At 47.0% G+C, this 19337-nt stretch overlaps 2 protein-coding genes across 3 annotated transcripts in view; one reads left to right on the top strand and one right to left on the bottom strand.

Moving 5' to 3' along the window:
- LOC139061250 (major facilitator superfamily domain-containing protein 4A-like) overlaps window positions 1-19337 on the bottom strand; it is a 457040-nt gene that overhangs the window by 261078 nt on the left and 176625 nt on the right. The window lies entirely within an intron of this gene.
- LOC139061248 (uncharacterized) overlaps window positions 1-19337 on the top strand; it is a 185020-nt gene that overhangs the window by 87557 nt on the left and 78126 nt on the right. The window contains exon 2 of the mRNA XM_070540955.1: window positions 7088-7485. Coding sequence (XP_070397056.1) covers window positions 7088-7485 — 398 coding nt within the window. The remainder of the gene's footprint in view (window positions 1-7087; window positions 7486-19337) is intronic.

Below are 19337 nucleotides of genomic sequence, written 5' to 3' on the forward strand. Positions count from 1 at the left end.
CTGATGAGGATTGCTGATTTCCTCCTTCCTTTAAGGGCGAATGACCCCTCGTTCGCTGTGCTGAACGCATGCCAGTCGATTCCTTGGCTACATTTCTTGGGCTGTGAGAAAAGAAGTACGTTCCTCTTAAAGGCCTGTTAAAGAAAAAAGAAAAGCTTCTGCATGAGTTTGTGTAGCACACTCTGCTCGCAGAAGGGTCAGTTATAGCCAGCAAGGAAGCTTCCCGTCTTCTCCTTGCGTCCCTGAGAGAGACCAGTTTGACGGGCGCGTGATAGCGTACCTCAGTGACACTGCAAGAGACGCTCCGGCGTAGCAGTTGTTGACCTCTTTCCGCAGGCTAAATCTGCCTGTTACTATGCAATCCACCACCACATATACTGCCACCACTGACTTCTCTTTTCTTTTTGACAAACTTTCTTTTAGGGGAGGGGGGGGGGGATAAAGACACTTTAAGAGCAAGAACATTATTAATTGCATGAAAACTGAACAAAAACCCAGAACTGCGCTTCAGAGTCTGCGGCAACTCGGAAATTTTCAGCAGAAGTGCACGATTGGTCACCAACGTACGTATTCGAGTGGTCGTTTCAGAGCGTTACAGAGGAGATGTCGCGTGAAACAGCATCTATAGCTTTTGATGTGAGCAAAAGCGAGATATAGCGGCGATGACGAAGCCAGTTTACCACAGCCGTACGACCCACGCATCCCCGCATAATATGCACGGCTGTGAAACAGTATTTCAGTAAAGGTTAGACGCACTCCCAGAGGGCTCTGAAACGACCAATCGAGCATGCTATATGAAGTATCAACGGGTTCGCATGTTCATTCTCTGTGGGAATAGCCGATGTTAGCCATGGATTTGAAAAAAAATAGACCTTGGAAAAAAATAGCAGTGCAGTTGGTGGAACCGCCTCAAGTCTGTACCGCGTACTTTGAGAAGCGAAACCCGCGCTGCAAGCAAAGTGTTTGACTTAGCCCTTAAATATTAATAATAATATTTGGTGTTTTACGTGCCAAAACCACTTTCTGATTATGAGGCACGCCGTAGTGGAGGACTCCGGAAATTTTGACCACCTGGGGTTCTTTAACGTGCACCTAAATCTAAGCACACGGGTGTTTTCGCATTTCGCCCCCATCGAAATGCGGCCGCCGTGGCCGGGATTCGATCCCGCGACCTCGTGCTCAGCAGCCCAACACCATAGCCACTGAGCAACCACGGCGGGTGACTTAGCCCTTAAACGAGGACTTTACTGTTTCCTTGCTCAAAATGTGGCGGACGTACACGATTTCGCCTTGTGAACTCAGTGCTGTATACCACTTCGACGGATTTCAATGCACTGTGGCCTATGCACATATGAGCTCGCTGACGAGGAGGCAAATACAGATCATAATAATGCCAGGCAAGTGACCATCCCATTTCCTCGACCAAACACTAATGCTCTAGTGTATACACACTATTGCACGAAAAAAAAAAAACTTGGATACATATGGGGCTATAGCCCAATTACCGTCATCACGGTCTCCACGGGATCGACCCAGACATATGAGGGAGGTTACCATCCACCAACAAAAGAAGCAAAGCAAGCCGGCCGCGCATTTTGCGTGGCGTTCACTCGGAGCTGTCTACGACTCGTCGGCCGTGCAGACAATCCGGTCTGCCAGGAGTGCGATATGCCCGAGACTACGTAACACGCCTTGTACATCTGCCCTGAATAAGCTGTGCAAAGACAATCACTGGCATATATGATTTCTCCAAGTTCATCACTCAACCTGGCCCTGGCCAGACTCTTGTAGTAGGTGCCACATTCTAAACTTTGTCATCAGGTTATTCCAGGAGGGCGGTCTGGATTTGAAACTTTGAGGAGTCCTCGCTTTTCAAGTTCATTCACCACCATTTTTTGTTATCGCAACGAACGCTTCGTTCTCTGTCTCTTGTTCCCATTTTTCACCTCCAGCTGTGTAGTGGGCCAGAACTTTTATTAAGGCCAACCTCTCCGCTTTTCTAACATTAAAAGTCGCTCTCTCTCTCTCTCTCTCTCAACATGCAATGTTCGCGCCATCAAAACGCAATCTTGCTTCGAGATCGGTCATCAGTCTTCACATCCTGATCGAGGAGCTCGCCTCCCTCACTCGGTGGCTTGAGCAATCCTGCTTATCGGTGCAATGGTGGGACTCCATGGCTGAGAGTACGCATACACTTGAAGCATTAAACAAGACCATATATCTGCGTATTGATGGTGACAGAACACTCGCTTGCTCGATTACTCTGAGACACCGGCCGGTCTGCGAATATACATATACCTGTAGCTCGTCCTGCGCGTCAGCTCAATGCTAACACCATTAATCAGGATCTGTTTAGCCGGCACTCACAATTGATTATGCGGATACACCTATCATTACACGGCGCCGCAGATGGTTATTATAACCATTCTAGTAATCTCGTGGTTCTTCCCAACCGCCGCGCGTCCGTGACACGTGACCCAGGCGCTGGTGCGACGCGCCCGGCCGACTGCCGGGGTGAATCGAAAAGGGCGTCCGCCATTAACGTTTCCGCTCACATAGACCAGGGAGGTCTCTCCGCGAAAGATTTATGGTCTGCTAGAGAGACGAAATGTGCTGATTGATGGGGTTTTAAATGCACCGTATCGACGCCTGCCCTGCGAGAGACGTCCTCGTGGGGACTTTCGATTAGGTCTTGCCGATGGAGGCCTTTAAATGCGAAGCACTTCTTGGCAAACATTTGCCGCTTTGACAGTATCTGCCTAGGCGCCTACGTCTTGGTGCTCTCATGGTCGTTTCGTTAACTTGGTATGTGCCAAAATTGGCATAGTAGGACAAGAGTCTATCACGAACATACATGATAAGTCATGACATGAATGTCGTGTTATGCGTGTGATGTATAGGTCACGAAACAGGAGGCGCCTACGGCTTGGTGCTCTCATGGGATTTTCGTCAACATGGTAGGCTGCCCGCACACTGCTTCGCATCCCGTCGACTCCCAGAAGGGCGTGGGATGTGCCGGCTTTTTTCGTCAAGCGGTGAAAACTTCAGTACGGGAACGCTCCTCCACAGCAGCCACGTCGTTGCGCGATCGAAGGGCCTCAAAAAACCCGAAGACCTCAAGCAGCACGCCGCTGCATTGCGAGAATCAGCGAAGCTGTAAATGTGCCACGACAGACACTGCACGAGACTATGGATCACTTGCTATGGCATTCTGCTGCTGAGCTCGAGGTCGGGGGTTCGACTACCGGCCGCGGCTGCGGCGTTGCGAAAGCAACTATATAAACGCTCGTGTACCACCGTTTTTACGGCGCACGGTGAAAGAAGTCAAGGTGGTCGCCGCTAACCCTTAGCTCCTACGCAATGGCGTCTCTCCCAAATTCTCGCGTTCCTGTTACCGGGTGCACGGTAAAGAGCCCCACGTGGTCAAAATTAAGCCGGAGCCCCCAACTACGGCGCGCCTCGGAATCAAATCGTAGTTTTCGGCACGTAAAACCCCAGAGATTACCTAAATGTCTGACGCCGCCGCACTCGATGCAGCACCCTGGATCCGCCCCTTGCCTAGTGAGACTTGACGGGTGACTCGATACACCATCAGAGCTATATATACGTGTGTGTGTACTCCAAGCGTTACCATAACAGTCTGACGTGGGAAAGGGAGGAAATAAAGAAAGGAAAATGCACACATAGGTGAGAGGGGAAAGAAGTTGAGACTAAAGAACGTAAACACATATGCGACAAAAGCGCAAGCAACGCGACAACGAAGGATACACGGCAAGCACGCGCGCGTTGGAAGAAACGTCGCTTTCTGGTTCCCGCACCATCGGCGTGACACTCGCATCCGGCAAGTTACCGGGGCACAACGCAGATACGTCCGAGTGATGTGCGACCTTGGACGGGGCAGTTTTGCGAGGTTGATTGACTCTCATTTCGAGCGGCTACGAGTATTTTATTTCTGTCCGCAGCTTTTTTTTTTCTTGCACGTTTCACCCTCCGCGCAGCTGAGAGAGAGATAAAAAAAAGAAAGAAAGAAGAAAATAGAAAAGTGAAATGAAAATGCAGGCCCTTAGACAGGCAGATCGCGGGACCACCGCCAACGAGTTCTTCATTCCTCTCTCTTTCCACCTTCGATAACTGTGCACGGAAACGCGTCCCGCAAACAAGCGGAAACAACTGGGCATGCTGTCCAAGCGTGAATAAATTTTCACCTTACTTCCTTCTTTTCTTTCTTTCTTTCTTCATTTCTTTCTTGTTTTCATTATTACGGGATCGAAACATGGCAGATGACTGAAACGTCTCCACTGCCTCCTTTTTTTTTTCGTGCAAGGACGACCGTATCCTGTCCCTGCGCTTGTACTATTGTGCAAGGAAGAGGGTTGCGCAAGAGATAAAACAGCCTCGTCAAGGTTTCGCGAAAACGCCAGTGCACCGCCGAAGGTGACGTCCTCCCTCGCTTGCGGAGCGGACGTCGTACAGACGTCCCGTTCAAAGACGCTCCTCGGACGGGGCAGGTTGTTCGGCGGGTCGTCCCTGCCGGCCTTCCGGAGTACATAGTGACGACTCACTTCGCGGCTACCAAGGATCGGTGGTCAAGCGCTTCTCGTGGGGCCAGGCGCTTTGCTGCAGTTTGACCGTGCGCAACGCTTTAGCTGTGACCCATAAGACGCACCAAGTGAATCAACTAGACGAAAACCAAGTGTGTTTGTTGCGTTGGTATGACTATAATCATAATCATCATAATCATAATCATCATTATAATCGTCAACTGCAGTACAATCACCACCTTGTTATGCCAAATGATTGTGAGTGTGACGATGACGGTGCTGCTGACAACAAAGCCAAACTTGTGCTTGTTTGCCGTCTGTGAACTGGTGCTTAACGCCATGCCTTGGCTGTATTATCCCGGTAAATTTGAATAAGGCTGAACTTCCTTTTCTTTCTCGGCCTGGGAAGGAACCCCGCTCTACAACTCTTTAATAGCACCCAAATTAGCGTTCTATTAGAGAGAGAACCTTATTTTCTGCGTGATAATTTGCGTGCTAGCTATTTCTAATTGTTCGCAACCTAGCACGCAAGAACGAAGCAGTGTAGAAGAAAATTTTTCAATTTTATCCTGCCGTTTCGCTTTTCTTGATAAGTTGTAAGCAATAAAAAGTTGGAATACATAGCTTATGACTGGAATTTTGTGCTTCGTGGTCCGAAGTGACGCCTATGAAACCGATACACCGCGCTAAGCCATTGAGTCATGCACTGTGCTCTTGACTCTCTGATATTTGGACTCAGATCAGTGTTCTTAAATCAATGGCGAAGTCAGAGGGCCGAATAACTTCAGCACTAATAAATTCGCCCCTGAAGAACGAAAATTTAACGCTGTATCGGGTAGCAGCCGGGCAGTAAAAAAACACCCGAAAATGTACGCTGATTGCCACAGACAGAGTAGCTGTCGTGCTTCTGCATTCCCGTATCCGTTGACTGCAATACTGTTTAACCATTTATAGGCAGTTACCAATCTACTTACTGTAAACGCTCTGTCACGTGGGGATTACGTAATACAATTGCTTGCCTTTTTTATATATATAATTTAAGAGGCGGTGTTTGTCATGTCCAGACGTACCAGTATTACATTTCACAATGTCTTTAGGGCGAATTTCAAATATACAAATGGAAACGGAGGAGCTGAACAAGTGACCAGGAAACGCGAGAAAGAAACATATTCTGAAGGGTCTTCTACAGATACGGGAGAGGAAACGACGACTGCGTCATTGCTTTATTAAATGCGTATGCCAGCTTCGTTCTTTCTGCCTTCTCTGCTGTTCGCCGGATGTTTTCTTCTGCGTTTTCCTGACACTTCTGTGGCCCCTCATTTCGGCGACCTCTGACACCTCCGCGTTTACCATCACAAATGGGCGGACTGCCTCAAAGTGGCACGGTTAAACACGGTTCCGCCGTCCGTCAGCAGGCCGTGGGTGAGGAGGTGCTGTGCTTCCGTCCTGAAGTGACGGCCGTAAAGCGCATCGAGGGAAAACAGCTTTCGAATTCCTTAAAACGATCGGATCGATCTATAGCGAGATAGCAATGCACCGACAGCAACGAACTCAGCAGGTTACACCGCAAACGGGAGCGTCACGCGGATAGTCTCTCTCGGAGCCTTCGAAACGAGCAACGAGCACTGTGACCGTGGATGTAGTCGCGCAGAATGGAGTCACCGTGGACTGTACGCGGTACTCGCGTATGCCTCCTTCGTGGTTGATTTCACTGCCTCTGTGTGTGTGTGGTTGAAGCAGTTCTTCTTTATGCCCCTCATTCACTCTCTGTCCCTGTGTGTATAGGACTCAGCAGCTGTAACTACAGCGGTCGCCTACTTTGGTTCGGGATTAGAATAGTCCTAAGTCTTTAAGGCTGCAAAACTGTCACAACTACACCGCGGGTCACCTCTCCTAAGCGTTACACAGCCTGCCGCACTCCGCCACCTCTTAAATATCTACTCGCGTTGACATCCTAACACGAACAGTCGGTCTGCAAAAAACCTGAGGTGTATGGCTTTTCTCCGTCGTCGACAAAGAAAATCACGCTTGCTATATTGACTTTCCTCCAATCAATGAACCCTAGAAGACGCTTATGGACACAATGTATTTTTTATTAATGCGTTGTCCTCTTTCTAACCCCTATCTCCCAACCCCAGTATAGAGTAGCAAACAGGAGACTGATATCTGGTAAACCTCCCCGCCTTTCCTCTTCATTTATCTCTATTTCTTTTATTATTGTGCACGTGGCCTTTCTTCCTTTTTCTCTTTTCATTGTTTACTTCAATCCCTTTTCCCCGTGCAGGGCAGCAGACCTGACATATGTCTGGTTAGCCTCCCTGTCTTACGTTTTCCCCCCCCTCTCTCTCTTATAACTTTCAATCCTGCGCCTCGAACACAATACAGCTACTCATGTCCACAAAGTTTTTCGTTAAGGCTGCAGACGTTAGGATCAACACCTGAGGCACTTTAGTGACGCTTCGCCCTAGGCTCCGTTTGTCTCGTTCCTTCTGAAGTTCTAAAGCTATGTCCGTGATCTGTCTCTCTCTCTCTCTCTCGGCCGCCAGGCAGCAGCACATCTGGAACATCACCGAGCCGGCGCTGTTCTCGAGCGGCGTCGCCATGCGACCGGGCCAGCCGCCGTGGTTCCTGGGCGCCATGGGAAAGACCAAGGTGGTGTCCAAGAACATCTCGGCGCTGGCGCTCATCACCGAGCAGGCCAGCAAGAACCTGGCCCGGGAGCTGAGGCTGTCGCCGCGCGACGTCACCTTCGGCCTGACCAAGGTGGACGTGCGCGGAACCCTGGCCCAGGCCCTGTGCCCGTACAAGTCCGGCAGGCTGGCGCCCCCGTGCTCGGCACAGCGGTTCCGGACGTACGACGGCTACTGCAACAACCTGCAGAACCCGTACTGGGGGAGCGCCAACCTGCGCTACCTGCGGTTCCTGCCGCCCAGCTACGCCGACGGTGAGCCTTTGAGCCTCAGCCTTGCTGCTCGGGCCTCCTTTCTTTTTTTCTTGTTTTCTTCAGTTTTATTCATTTGCGTACGCGTCCCGCAGAAATTCTTCAGTTGCTCCTATGGACAGACACAAATAAGGCGCGGTTGCGTTTTTAATCAATGATGAGACTCGAAACGTGGGCCACCAAAGGGAGGGCTATCCCAGTCGTCAACAGCGACTACGGAATGCAGAAAGTACAAAATAAATAAATAAATAAATAAATAAATAAAATCACGCAGAAACTCATCTGGTAGCATGCGTAAGCACTGTGCCACTTGCTCATCTCAACGCAGCCCGGTGTCATTATCAATGTTATGGAACTTGATCCAATCAGTACATAAACCATTATCAACCCTCGTCGGTCGTTATTAACCTTATCGAACATTCGCTTATCATGTTCGGCGGCTAGCATGATAAGGGATGACTATTGGTGTTAATTAAGGTGATATTAATTAGCCGCTGTTACTTCAGATAGAGTTAATCAAGGAACGCGAACTCTCGACCTTTCGTGTTAATTAAGGCGAATTAAGGTTAATTTAGCGAAGCTGTTTAAAACCACCACTACATTTACTGAGGGGGGGGGGGGGTGCAATGCTTTATTGATGGTTCAGATGCTGGTTTTGAGCTTGTTCTTTATTGAAACGTATGTTGTCATGTCTGATCTATGGGTGACGAAAAAATCGATTGGCGATCCGGTTATTTCTTTAAGAAACCGCTGTTTGATGCACGGAAGTACAAAAGTAACTGGACCACCAATGCATTTCGATGGACACATTGAAAATTGATTTCACGGAACTCGTGCTGTTCACAGAATTCGTTCCAAGTGGCTACGCCGTGCGAACTCAGCGGCTATTATTCGCAGACTGAAAGATGTGGCGTAAGGCAATTAGTTAAAAAAATAATTAGCGCAATTCCTTAACTATTCAATCGAACACTTTGATTTCTCGTAAGGGTAATGGTCCACTCATCGAGTAATTTAGAACGAGGGTTAGCATTGTGCTATGTGCCATAGGCAATCTTTAAACAATTTGGTGGATCTAAAAAAAAAAAAGAACACCCACTATATCGGCAACATGCGACCGTACAGTCACAGCGTGCCTTACCTGAACAACCACTCTATCTGTACAGTCAAGTCTCGTACTGCATACGACGTGATAACAGCACTCTATACAGAACAGCGACGATAGCTATACAAGTACGCTAAAGAAAGCGATGGGCAACGAAAGGTTGGTGCTTCATAATGGCTGCATGCGACAACTGCATGCGACAAGCGGTGACCAAAACTAGACATATAAAAAGGACTCCGGACATGGTGAACCCATGCACTCCGGACACCGACGTCATTTCCTGAGTTAATTCTGTGTCTTTCGCTTTCATTCCTGCTTGGAGCGTGATTAGCCGATACGTTATGGAAATTCCCGCCCACTAAGCTGGTCGTGCATTCGTCAGATTTACTGCCAACTCGTGGCCTGCCGCTTAAAAAAGAAACAGAGAAAAAAAGAAAGAACGGGTACACAGCCTCGCTATCCTTGACAACGTTACACGTGGCATACGTACACAACACGCACAACCGAGCAGCCACTAAGCTAACGTCGCCTGTAACTAGACACACTAGGTAACGTTCCAGTTAGGAGGGAACAGGGTCACGCAAGTGATAGGCGTCGGAGACACAATGAAGACGGCTCACTTGTTTTTCTTTGTTTTGTTTTTCGAGAACGGCAACAGCGCTGACAACAACCGAGAACCGGTGCACAAGCGGGCCCATTACAATAGAGCGGGTGGGAAAACTGCCTTGCACTTAAGCATCCTGCCTCCCATTGAGAATAGCGGCGCTAGCTGTCAAGGAGATGCCTCGACAAATACGTCAGCCAGCGAGCGGTTTCACGTACACAAAGAGACCTGCGACCCGTTAATCCATCGCCACAGTACACCGCGGGTCACCTATCCTAAGCGTTACACAGCCTGCCGTACTCCGCCACCTCTTAAATATCTACTCGCATTGATTCCACAACACGTACACGTGTAGCCGTTCTGCAAAGAAACCGAGGTGTGTGGCCTTTCTCCGTCGTCGACAAAGAAAATCATGCTTGCTATATTGACTTTCCTCCAATCAATGATCCTGAGGAGACGCTTATGGACACCCTGTATTTTTTGTTATTAATGTGATGTCCTCTTTTTAACCCTTACTTCCCAACCACAGTGTAGGGTAGCAAACCGGAGACTGATATCTGGTTAACCTCCCTGCCTTTCCTCTTCATCTCTCTATCTCTCTATTTATTTATGTAGACGTGAGCGCTCTCCCTTATTCTTATTTCATTAATTACTTCAATCCCTCATCCCCTTTTCCCCGTGCAGGACAGCCCACCTGACAGATATCTGGTTAGTCTCCCTGTCTTACATTCCCCCCCCCCCTCTCTCTCTTATAAGTTTCAATACTTCGCTTCGGACACAATACAGCTACTCATATCCACAAAGTTTTCATTTATGGTTACAGACGTTAGGAGCAAGACCAGTGGCACTTTAGTAGCGTTCAGCATGTGGTTGTTGCTTCCGCAAAGGCCGACAATAGGTGCCGCAAGTTTAAGCTCGAGTGGCAGTGGAAATCCTTCAGATTATTCTCTCTTTTGCGAATAATGGCCGCAGTCACGTGAAACATTCTGTACTTTTAGACTGGCAATGTGCTCACTGGAGTAAGCGAAACTGACTGCAAGAAAATGCTAAAGCCACAAAAAATACAATACGACAAAAAAATTGGCTGGAGCGCTAATGTCTTCGAAAGCGTATTACATTGTTTCGAGACACCTCCTGCGGTGGTGCAGAGAAGCCGACGCTGAGGCTTAGCAAAGAAGGCTTTCTACGTAACAGCCAGAAGGAAGCCGGCCGTAGCCGAAACCTTTGAGTGTAGGCTTGGAAACTTTATCCAATGAGTTCATCAGGGCAATCGACATAGCCATTTTTTTATTTACTTTTAATTTACATGCGTAAACATTTCTACAACAACTCGCCTTTACCGCTTTTACTTTAAACTGGTGCGGGCACCACCTCCCCGGTTGAGATCAGAAGATAGAACGCAGGAAAAAAAAAAAACGAATATACCCCCGTACCTTATGGCGAGCAACCATGACCAATCTTCATCGTTTCGTCGTTGTGTAACATCACAATAGGAGGTCAAAGTTCGGCATCTCACTCTCTGTCGTGAGCGCGGTCTGCACACTGTATGCCACTAAGTCAAACAAGGTCACGCGCCGAAGCCGGCGACGATGGTCCCTGGCGATTTTTTTTTTTTTTTGCCGAACTCCGAGCACGCCTTGAGGCCGTCTAGCTGTGTGTGGTTTACCATGCGCTTAAAAAACAAACAAACAAAAAACAAGAGAGAGAGAGAGAGAGTAAGCGGGGAGACCTGGCAATACAGCATCCGTTACACAAAGAAGAGAGAGAGAGTGGAAAAGGGAAGGAAAAGGGGGTGACGGCGCCGGGTTATTTTTTTCCCCGACCGGGGAGAACCGGGTCACGCAGGGAGAGAGCAACGACAATGCTGTCAGAACAAAAGCGGCGGCTCGCGCGCGGTTACGGCACAAATATGCAAACGAAGAAGAACGGAGAGCGAGGCGAAAGAAATATTGGTACGAGAGGAGAGCACGCCAGGCGTGACTTGTTTGTTATTTTGTTCGAGAGATGGCTGCAGAACTGCGGCCCACTGTCCTTCGCGCGCGATCGTGGGGGGCAACCGAGACACGGCAGTGGCCAGTCATTTGCTTAAATCGATGACTTCGCTAAATGGAGATAGTGTGCGCTTGAACAGCTTACTGGCACAGAAGACGGTGAAAGAAAGATTGGATGTATCGCCTCAGAGGGCGCCGTTAAGAGGAAAAGATGGACTTGGAAGGTTTGTGCTTTTGTAACGCGTGGCCGTGTGCTAAACGTGGCTTTTCATTAAAAAAAATATCCTCCCAGAGAAACTCACTGAGAGTTCATATTTCTTTCTTTTTCTTTTTTACTAGGATAATAACTTGGCTAGCTCACACCCTCCGGGAACCGAAACCATGTCCTCGTTCTCGACGGATAAAGTCATAGCAGACAATGGGTGTACACGGCCAGGGCAAAAAAAAGAAAAAAAAAAGAAACGGCAATCGTCGCGCGACCAATGGCCCGAGCACATTCGACACCCCACTTTCGCATGAACGATGCGAAGGAAAGACCAGACTCACTGGCTCGCAGTGGTATATATAGACTCGTATAAGCGCTTCGTAAATGCACGGGTGAACGCTTGCGAGAAGATTCGCACGCCTTCTAATTGTAGCGCTCACTTAGCGCGTCTGCAGAAGGTGCACCTCTAATCACACAACCTTTCTGTTATAGTTCTGTAGGGTGGGCCACAGTATATACACCTGAGCGCTATCAGTGTGAGAACAAACGCGGCGCTGGCCGCTGCTTTTGTTGCGGGACTAATTAGTGTCCCGTATGTGAGACTCGATGTTTGAGACTTCTCCTTCTGCCGTGATGCAGCGTGTTCTTCCCTCAACTCGAGCACAGAGTGAGTGCGCTTGAAGAAAGGAACGATGGATCACGAGCAACACATTTTCCACGAGTCGCTTTTTTGTTGCATCTACACGAAACTGGCCTTCGTGCTTGAATTTGATTTGATCCCCGAGTTGCGCCGCGTGACAACCCAAGCGAATAAAAAAAAAAAGAAAAGCTGCGCTTCATTGAAGAACTTTCTAAAAGAGACAGAAATTCGACGGTTGCGGCGGTCGCTCCTGCAGAAAGAGTTTTCAAGCGCTACCTTGCCTTCCTGGGATGATCCTCTTATTCCATCCTCGCTAAATTGCTAACCGTCTTGGGAACGAAAAAAAGAACAGGCACTTAGGGCAGCTTTTCGGAACCCCGTGTTCCGAATATATGCATGTGGATGAATGCGAGAAAAGCTCGCACGACCAATCGTATGGCAGGCTCCAAGCCAATCGAAAGTAAAAGAATATCGGTGAAAAATACAACTCCAAACAAAAAAAAGGAAAACATTTAGAAAGAAATAAGAAAATTTTAGCTATCGTGTCGTCAGTTTTTGGTTGAGAAACGTAGAAGGTGGATTAAAGTATTCAAATGAAGCTGTAACGCAGTTGGCTACAAAAACCTCGTCGTTCGGCTCTCCAAGCTCATCGGTGATCGTTATCTGAATAACGAAGGCAAATGGGCGCATACGCATCCGCACTATGGTCTCGGGTACAGGACAATGATTTCATTAAACGGCTCTGCACTGAAAGAAAACACAAGGCAACGGACAACATAGCCAAGACGAGCGCAGCTCAATTTAAACGTACGAAGTGTAGATAAGAGTTTAATTAAGACCAAAGTAGGTATTGTTAGTCAAGAAAACCAAACGAAAAAAAAAGCTGTTTTTTTTTTTGCCGTCAGTGGGAGACGAGCCCACACCTAACCTCATGACGCGTGCCAACTCTATCATAGAGCTACGACCAACTCTACCACGTGCTCTACCAGACTGCTGCCTCCCCTGCTCTGTCCTGTCATCATTGTTTTCCCCTTTCCCATTCCCCCGGTGTAGGGTAGCCAACCGGAGGTCACTCTGGTTAACATCCCTGCCTCCTGCTCTTCTCTTTGCTACGTATGTACAATAAACGCTGCCCTGGCAGTGTTAGCCAGCTCCATCCGCAGCCATAGAATCCTCCCAACTGCAGCCGCTCATGAAGCACGTGACGTTCAGGGCAGGCGCGACTGGCCGATAAACCCTCGTATGCAAGCTCAAAGCATCGAGAGGTTGCCCGAGCCGCTATTCTCGCCACATAGGCGATCTGTGAGAAAAATAATGGCTTCTCGTGCTGCGCTTTAAAAAGGTAAGGTAGTCTACCTTGATTTAATCGAGGTAGACTGTCTTGATTTACTTACGCACACGCACACAAGGTTTCTTTCCGCCCCTCCCCCCCCCCCTTCCATTTTGCGCTGCAGGCAACATCTTACACGAATTCAGCAACCGATTGCCCTGTGCAACAACGTCAGTTAATTACTGTCTGGCATATAGCCTCCAACGAGGAATGACAGTTGAGGCGCAAGATAATTAATGGGACAGCGTGCCGCGTCTGCATCGAGCGACAACGAAGCGTTTCCGCCCTGGTCGGAGGCCCGTATATCGAACGTGTTTACGCCGTCAGTCGCCAGTGGCCAGTTCATAAATAATTCATACCGGTGATAGCGCCTGGCTCGCAGTGTGCGTCACGGAGAAATGCGGGGTGTATTACCGACGGTATACTTTGTTTCGTCCATGGCTTGCGAGATCGAGGGACAAAGGTTCAACCGAAAACGCGCAGCTTACAGACGAGCGATGACAGAAAACACTTGTCCGCTATCAACTCCGAAACGTTGTGCCAGTCAAATCGTCGAAGTCCTAAGATTATGTTTTGCGTCTTCCGGCATTCGCGATTTTTCGGTGACGCGGGAAGCGATGATGAGGGCACGAAGTAACGCCGCTCGATATTTACTGAGCGCACCGTAACTGAATGCAGAAAAAAAAGAAAAGAATCAAGTAAGTGCCTTTAACTTATACTTCCGGGAAAATATGTCGCGAAAATGTGGAATTTATAGCGCCAAAGCTCCAACGCCTCGGCGGAGCGTAGCAGAACACTTTGGCCACCTCGTTCAACGTGCACGGAAAGAGCCCAATACAAGAGCGTTCCAGGCATTGCAGCATCGTCGCAATCATTGTAATCAACGGATACTGTGATCATTGTTCCAATGCTGACTATTATTCCTTATCCAAGCTATTCTGCACTGCAGTTTCGACAGATATCTTTTTCCTAACGGTTGCGTGAAAGTTGATGCAGAATTTGCAGATTGCGTATTTAACACATCATCGCCTCCATCATAACCGTCATCTGACTATCTCATATTCGCTGCAGGGCGATGGTCTCTCCCAGCCATTCTTCAGACACTAAAGCTTTTGAATGTTAACCGCTACATTATTCCTACCGTGTGAAGCACCTTTTATACCGTCGTACTTCGAGAAGACGTAGGTTTGCCCATGCTTTTCGTACTGTGCCCCGAAGACCAACGCATAAGAGACAACTTTCATTCAATAATTAACAACGCCTCTTAATGTACACAAGTCATTGTAGTGTAACGTACGCATCTTTTTCTCGGTACGCTACCCCAGGTACAACCGACAATGCCGGTGCAGATGACGTCACATGTATTTGCGTGCGTTCGCCATCTTCCAGTCGCGCAGGCGGCCGTTTGCATTTCATCCCGCGAACAGCGCGTTGTCGTGACCGGACTAACCCCACACTGCAATACGACAATATATATATATATATATATATATATATATATATATATATATATATATATATATATATATATATATATATATATATATATATATATATATATATATATATATATATATATATATATATATATATATATATATATATATATATATATATATATATATAAGGCCTTGCGCCTGCGAAGCGCACAACCATATGCATTCCCACGGTAAGCCATAAACCGATGAGAACGGATGGAACCTCCGCATCATTTTTTTCCCTGTAGAAGGACACCACAGCGCAAAGAGCAAGAATGCGCAAGAACGTCGAGAGAGACAATGCGAACGCAATTCTTCGAGAAACGCTACCGTAGCAATGTCGATGAAAGGGACCTCGAGACATCATTCGTTGCTGTTTCATTGTCTCGTGATTCTTTCGCGAGTGGGCCGGATGATAGGGGAGATCATCTATCTCCTGCAGGGACGGCGTTGTTTTCCTGTTTACACTGAGCCAAACAACACGAAAGCATGCGAAAGACAGGTTAGGTTTTGCACAAAGATACAGAAGGACTTCGCGTTTGCATGCAGCGCCTGCGTATAGACGGAACTTATAGACGTGCTTACGCTCTTGCAAAGTTAAATTTGTGCGCAATATTTAAGAATGAGCCACACTGAAGCAAGCGTGGACACAAAGACACCAAGCGCACGGTGTCTAGCTGTCTTAAATTTGTTTATACGCGGGCACAGGACACAGTCTTGGCGCCCCTATGTCTGCTGTCTTACGTACATGTGTACTTCAGTGCAGTTTTGTGGTAATTTTGCGCGCACAAATGCGTGCATCTTTAACCAGTTAGACCGGTGTGGAATTGCGGAGGGGGGGGGGGGGGGGGCACTTAAACACTAACGTGTGATATACTCCAGGAAAGAAAAGAAGAAGAAACTATAACATGCATCCACAGGTATAAGCATATTGCCAAAACGGCTCATCTTCGCTGGCATAATGATCCCTTTGCTGAAATCTGTATCATAAAAAATTAATATTAAATTATGGGGTTTTACGTGCCAAAACCAATTTCTGATTATGAGGCACGCCGTAGTGGAGGACTCCGGAAATTTTGACCACCTGGGGTTCTTTAACGTGCACCTAAACCTAAGTACACGGGTGTTTTCGCATTTCGCCCCCATCGAAATGCGGACGCCGTGGCCGGGATTTGATCCCGCGACCTCGTGCTCAGCAGCCCAACACCATAGCCACTGAGCAACCACGGCGGGTACCGGAGAGGCTTCTTTAGCCAGTATAGGGACTGCAGAAAGCAAAGCTACGCATAAAGCGCTGAGAAACTATATCCGGACTCTATAACACCACGATCCAACATCAATTAGTCCATAAATACATGTTAACTGCTTCATTGACCACAGGCATTATTTGTTTACAGTTGTACTTCAGTAACTGCGTTGGTACGCGACACACATGTACTCTACCACAAGGCATATTTATTTGCCTTAATTAATTTCAGGGGAACAGAAGGCACGAGTCTATGTTTTCATGATATCGTCATTTTGGAAAGCAATGAGTCAACTCCTTCACCCATCTGCTCGATCACACAGCGTGTCGCGAGAGCATAACAGCATGCGGTTATGAAAACATATCGGTAAATTGATTATCAATCGTAGTGATAGTTTCTTTTATTTATCGGTAGTGCAACAAACGTCATCGATGGCAGTACTGTCAATAACACCATTGATAGTATCACAATGTTTGCTATTGAAAGTTCTATTGTTAGTTTTGCAATTTTATGCTAGTGATGTTATCAAATAACTTGCGATAACTGATTATCAGTAACACTTATTTTATGCAATGGAAAAATGGGAAAAGTCGCTTATTTTATGTTGTCTTGTTTACGCGCAATACGGCGCGTAATTTGACGCTATCGATTCCGCGCTATCGATAAAACCATTTATAAAGCGCTATTCAGTACTACCGATATCAGTGGCGCTATATCGATGGTAGCAGGCACGTACCCAGGATTTTTTTTCGGGGGGGGGGGCCCACCACCTCCTCCATCATCATCATCATCATCATGCTTTATGTCCACTGCAGGACGAAGGCCTCTCCCTGCGATCTCCATTTACCCCTGTCCTGCGCCAACCGATTCCAACTAGCGCCCGCGAATTTCCTAATTTCATCACTCCACTTAGTATTTTGTCGTCCTCGATTGTGTTTTCCTTCTCTTGGTAGCTATTCTGTAACCCTAATTGTCCAACGGTTATCTAACCGGCGCATTACATGACCTGCCCAGCTACATTTTTTCCTCTTGATGTCAATTAGAATATCGTCTATACCAGTTCGCTCTCTGATCTAAACCGCTCTCTTTCTCTCTATTTACGTTATGGCTAGCAATCCTCGTTCGATCGCTCTTTGCGTGGTCCTTAACTTATTCTCAAGTCTCTGCCCCATATGTCAGCACTGGCAAATTGCACTGATTGCACACCTTAGTTTTCAATAATAAGGTAAGCTGGTAAGCTCACCTTATTATTGAAAACTGACTGACTCCTGACTCCTGACTCCTGACTCAGCTCCTGACTGGTAAGCTTCCAGTCAGGAGCTGGCAATGTCTGCCGTATGCGATCCAACCTATTTTTATTCTTCTGTGAATTTCCTTCTCATGATCAGGGTTCCCTGTGATTAATTGACCTAGGTAAACGTACTCCTTCGCAGTCTCTAGTGGCCGACTGGCGATCCTGATCTCTTGTTCCTTTGCCCGGCTATTTATCATTATCTTCATCTTCTGCATAATAATATTCAACCCCACTCTTACACTCTCTCTGTTAAGGTCTCCAATCATTTGTTGTAACTTGTCTGCATTGTTGTACAATGGAACAATGTCATCGGCAAACCGAAGGCTGCTGAGATATTTGTCGTCGATCTTTACTCCTAAGCCTTCCCAGTTTAATAGTTTGAATTCTTCTAAGCACGCAGTGAATAGCTTTGGAGAAATTATGTCTCCCTGTCTGACCCCTCTCCCTATATGTATCTCCCTGCTTTTCTTGTGTAGAATTAAGGTAGCTGTAGAACCTCTGTAGATATTCTTACGCGAAGGACGAGTCAGTAAGACGAGAAACTATTTACAGATTATATTTACAACAACGGTTGCAGCGCTGACCGGTTAGATTCACAGCGCGAGCCCAGTTCGTTCTTCCTTCTCTTTTCTGGAGTGATGGCACCCACGCACCTCGTTCAAACAAACAAATACCATACACATGTAGCAACATTTTTCAAGCTTTTTACGTAAGCGTTCTGTAGTCCTTGATTACGTAGTGCCTCTATGACTGCTGGTATCTCTACTGAATAAAATGCATTTTCGCAATCTATATAAGCCACATAGAGAGGCTTATTGTACTCTGCAGATTTCGCGATAACCTGATTGATGACATGGATGTGATCCATTGTAAGGTATCTCTTCCTGAAGCCAGCCTGTTCCCTTGGTTGACAAAATCCAGTGTTGCCCTTAATCTATAGGATATTATTTTGGTAAATATCTTATATAATACTGGGAACAAGGTAATGGTCCTATAATTTTTCAATTCTTTAACATCTCCTTTTTTGTGGATTAGTATAAGGTCTGCATTCTTCCAGTTTTCTGGGACCCTTGCAGTCGAAAGACACTTCGTATAAAGAGCCGCCAGTTTTCTGAGCATTATGTCTCCTCCATCTTTGATTAAATCGACTGTTATTTTATCTTCTCCCCCCGCTCTTCATCGTTTCATGTCTTGCAGGGCCCTTCTGACATCGCTAGTTATAGGAGAGTTTCTGTATCCTGTTCATTACTGTTTCTAAGTGAGGTATCGTGACTTTTATGGGTACTGTATACAGGACAGCTTAGTATTTTTCCGGTGTTTTTACTATATCTTCGAGATTGCTTATGATATTATCCTCTTTATCTTTTAGTGCATACATCATGGTTTGTCCTATGCCAGGTTTCCTTTTTACTGATTTCAGGCTGCGTTCATTTTTTTACGGCTTCTTCAGTCTTTCTCATGTTATTGTTTCGAATATCAGTTATTTTCGCATTGTGGATCAGTTTTGACAGTTCTGCGAATTGCGTAGCGCTGTGCGGCCGCCATTCCCATACAACCGCGTAGAGCGCAGGACTCTGCGACTCTAGACGTACTGCGCTCACCGCGAAAGGTTAGAAAAACACCCACATGAGCAGAGCAGAGAAGTGGCTACGTGAGGCGGTTCGACCGATAACTGTAGAAGCTTCATTCAAACAAGTAATTATTCTCCACTTCCGGCGCGGCGTTTTCTCTACTTCCTTTTTAAACAAAAAGACGTTGATCCATAAATATTCTCATAAACAAAGGTTACATTTTCTTTTTATTCGCTGTTGCTTGCAGTTTGGTTGTTGCCTTGGCTCTCTCCCTTAGTAGATCGCTTAATTTCTCAACTCCTTGCGATTTTTGTTTCCAGTTGCCAACTTTGCACGAAAAGTGCTATACAATTACGGAAAAACAGACGAGATAACGGGTGGCCGTCATCTTGC

This window comes from Dermacentor albipictus, chromosome 6 (assembly GCF_038994185.2).
Source record: "Dermacentor albipictus isolate Rhodes 1998 colony chromosome 6, USDA_Dalb.pri_finalv2, whole genome shotgun sequence".
Lineage (NCBI taxonomy): Eukaryota > Metazoa > Arthropoda > Arachnida > Ixodida > Ixodidae > Dermacentor > Dermacentor albipictus.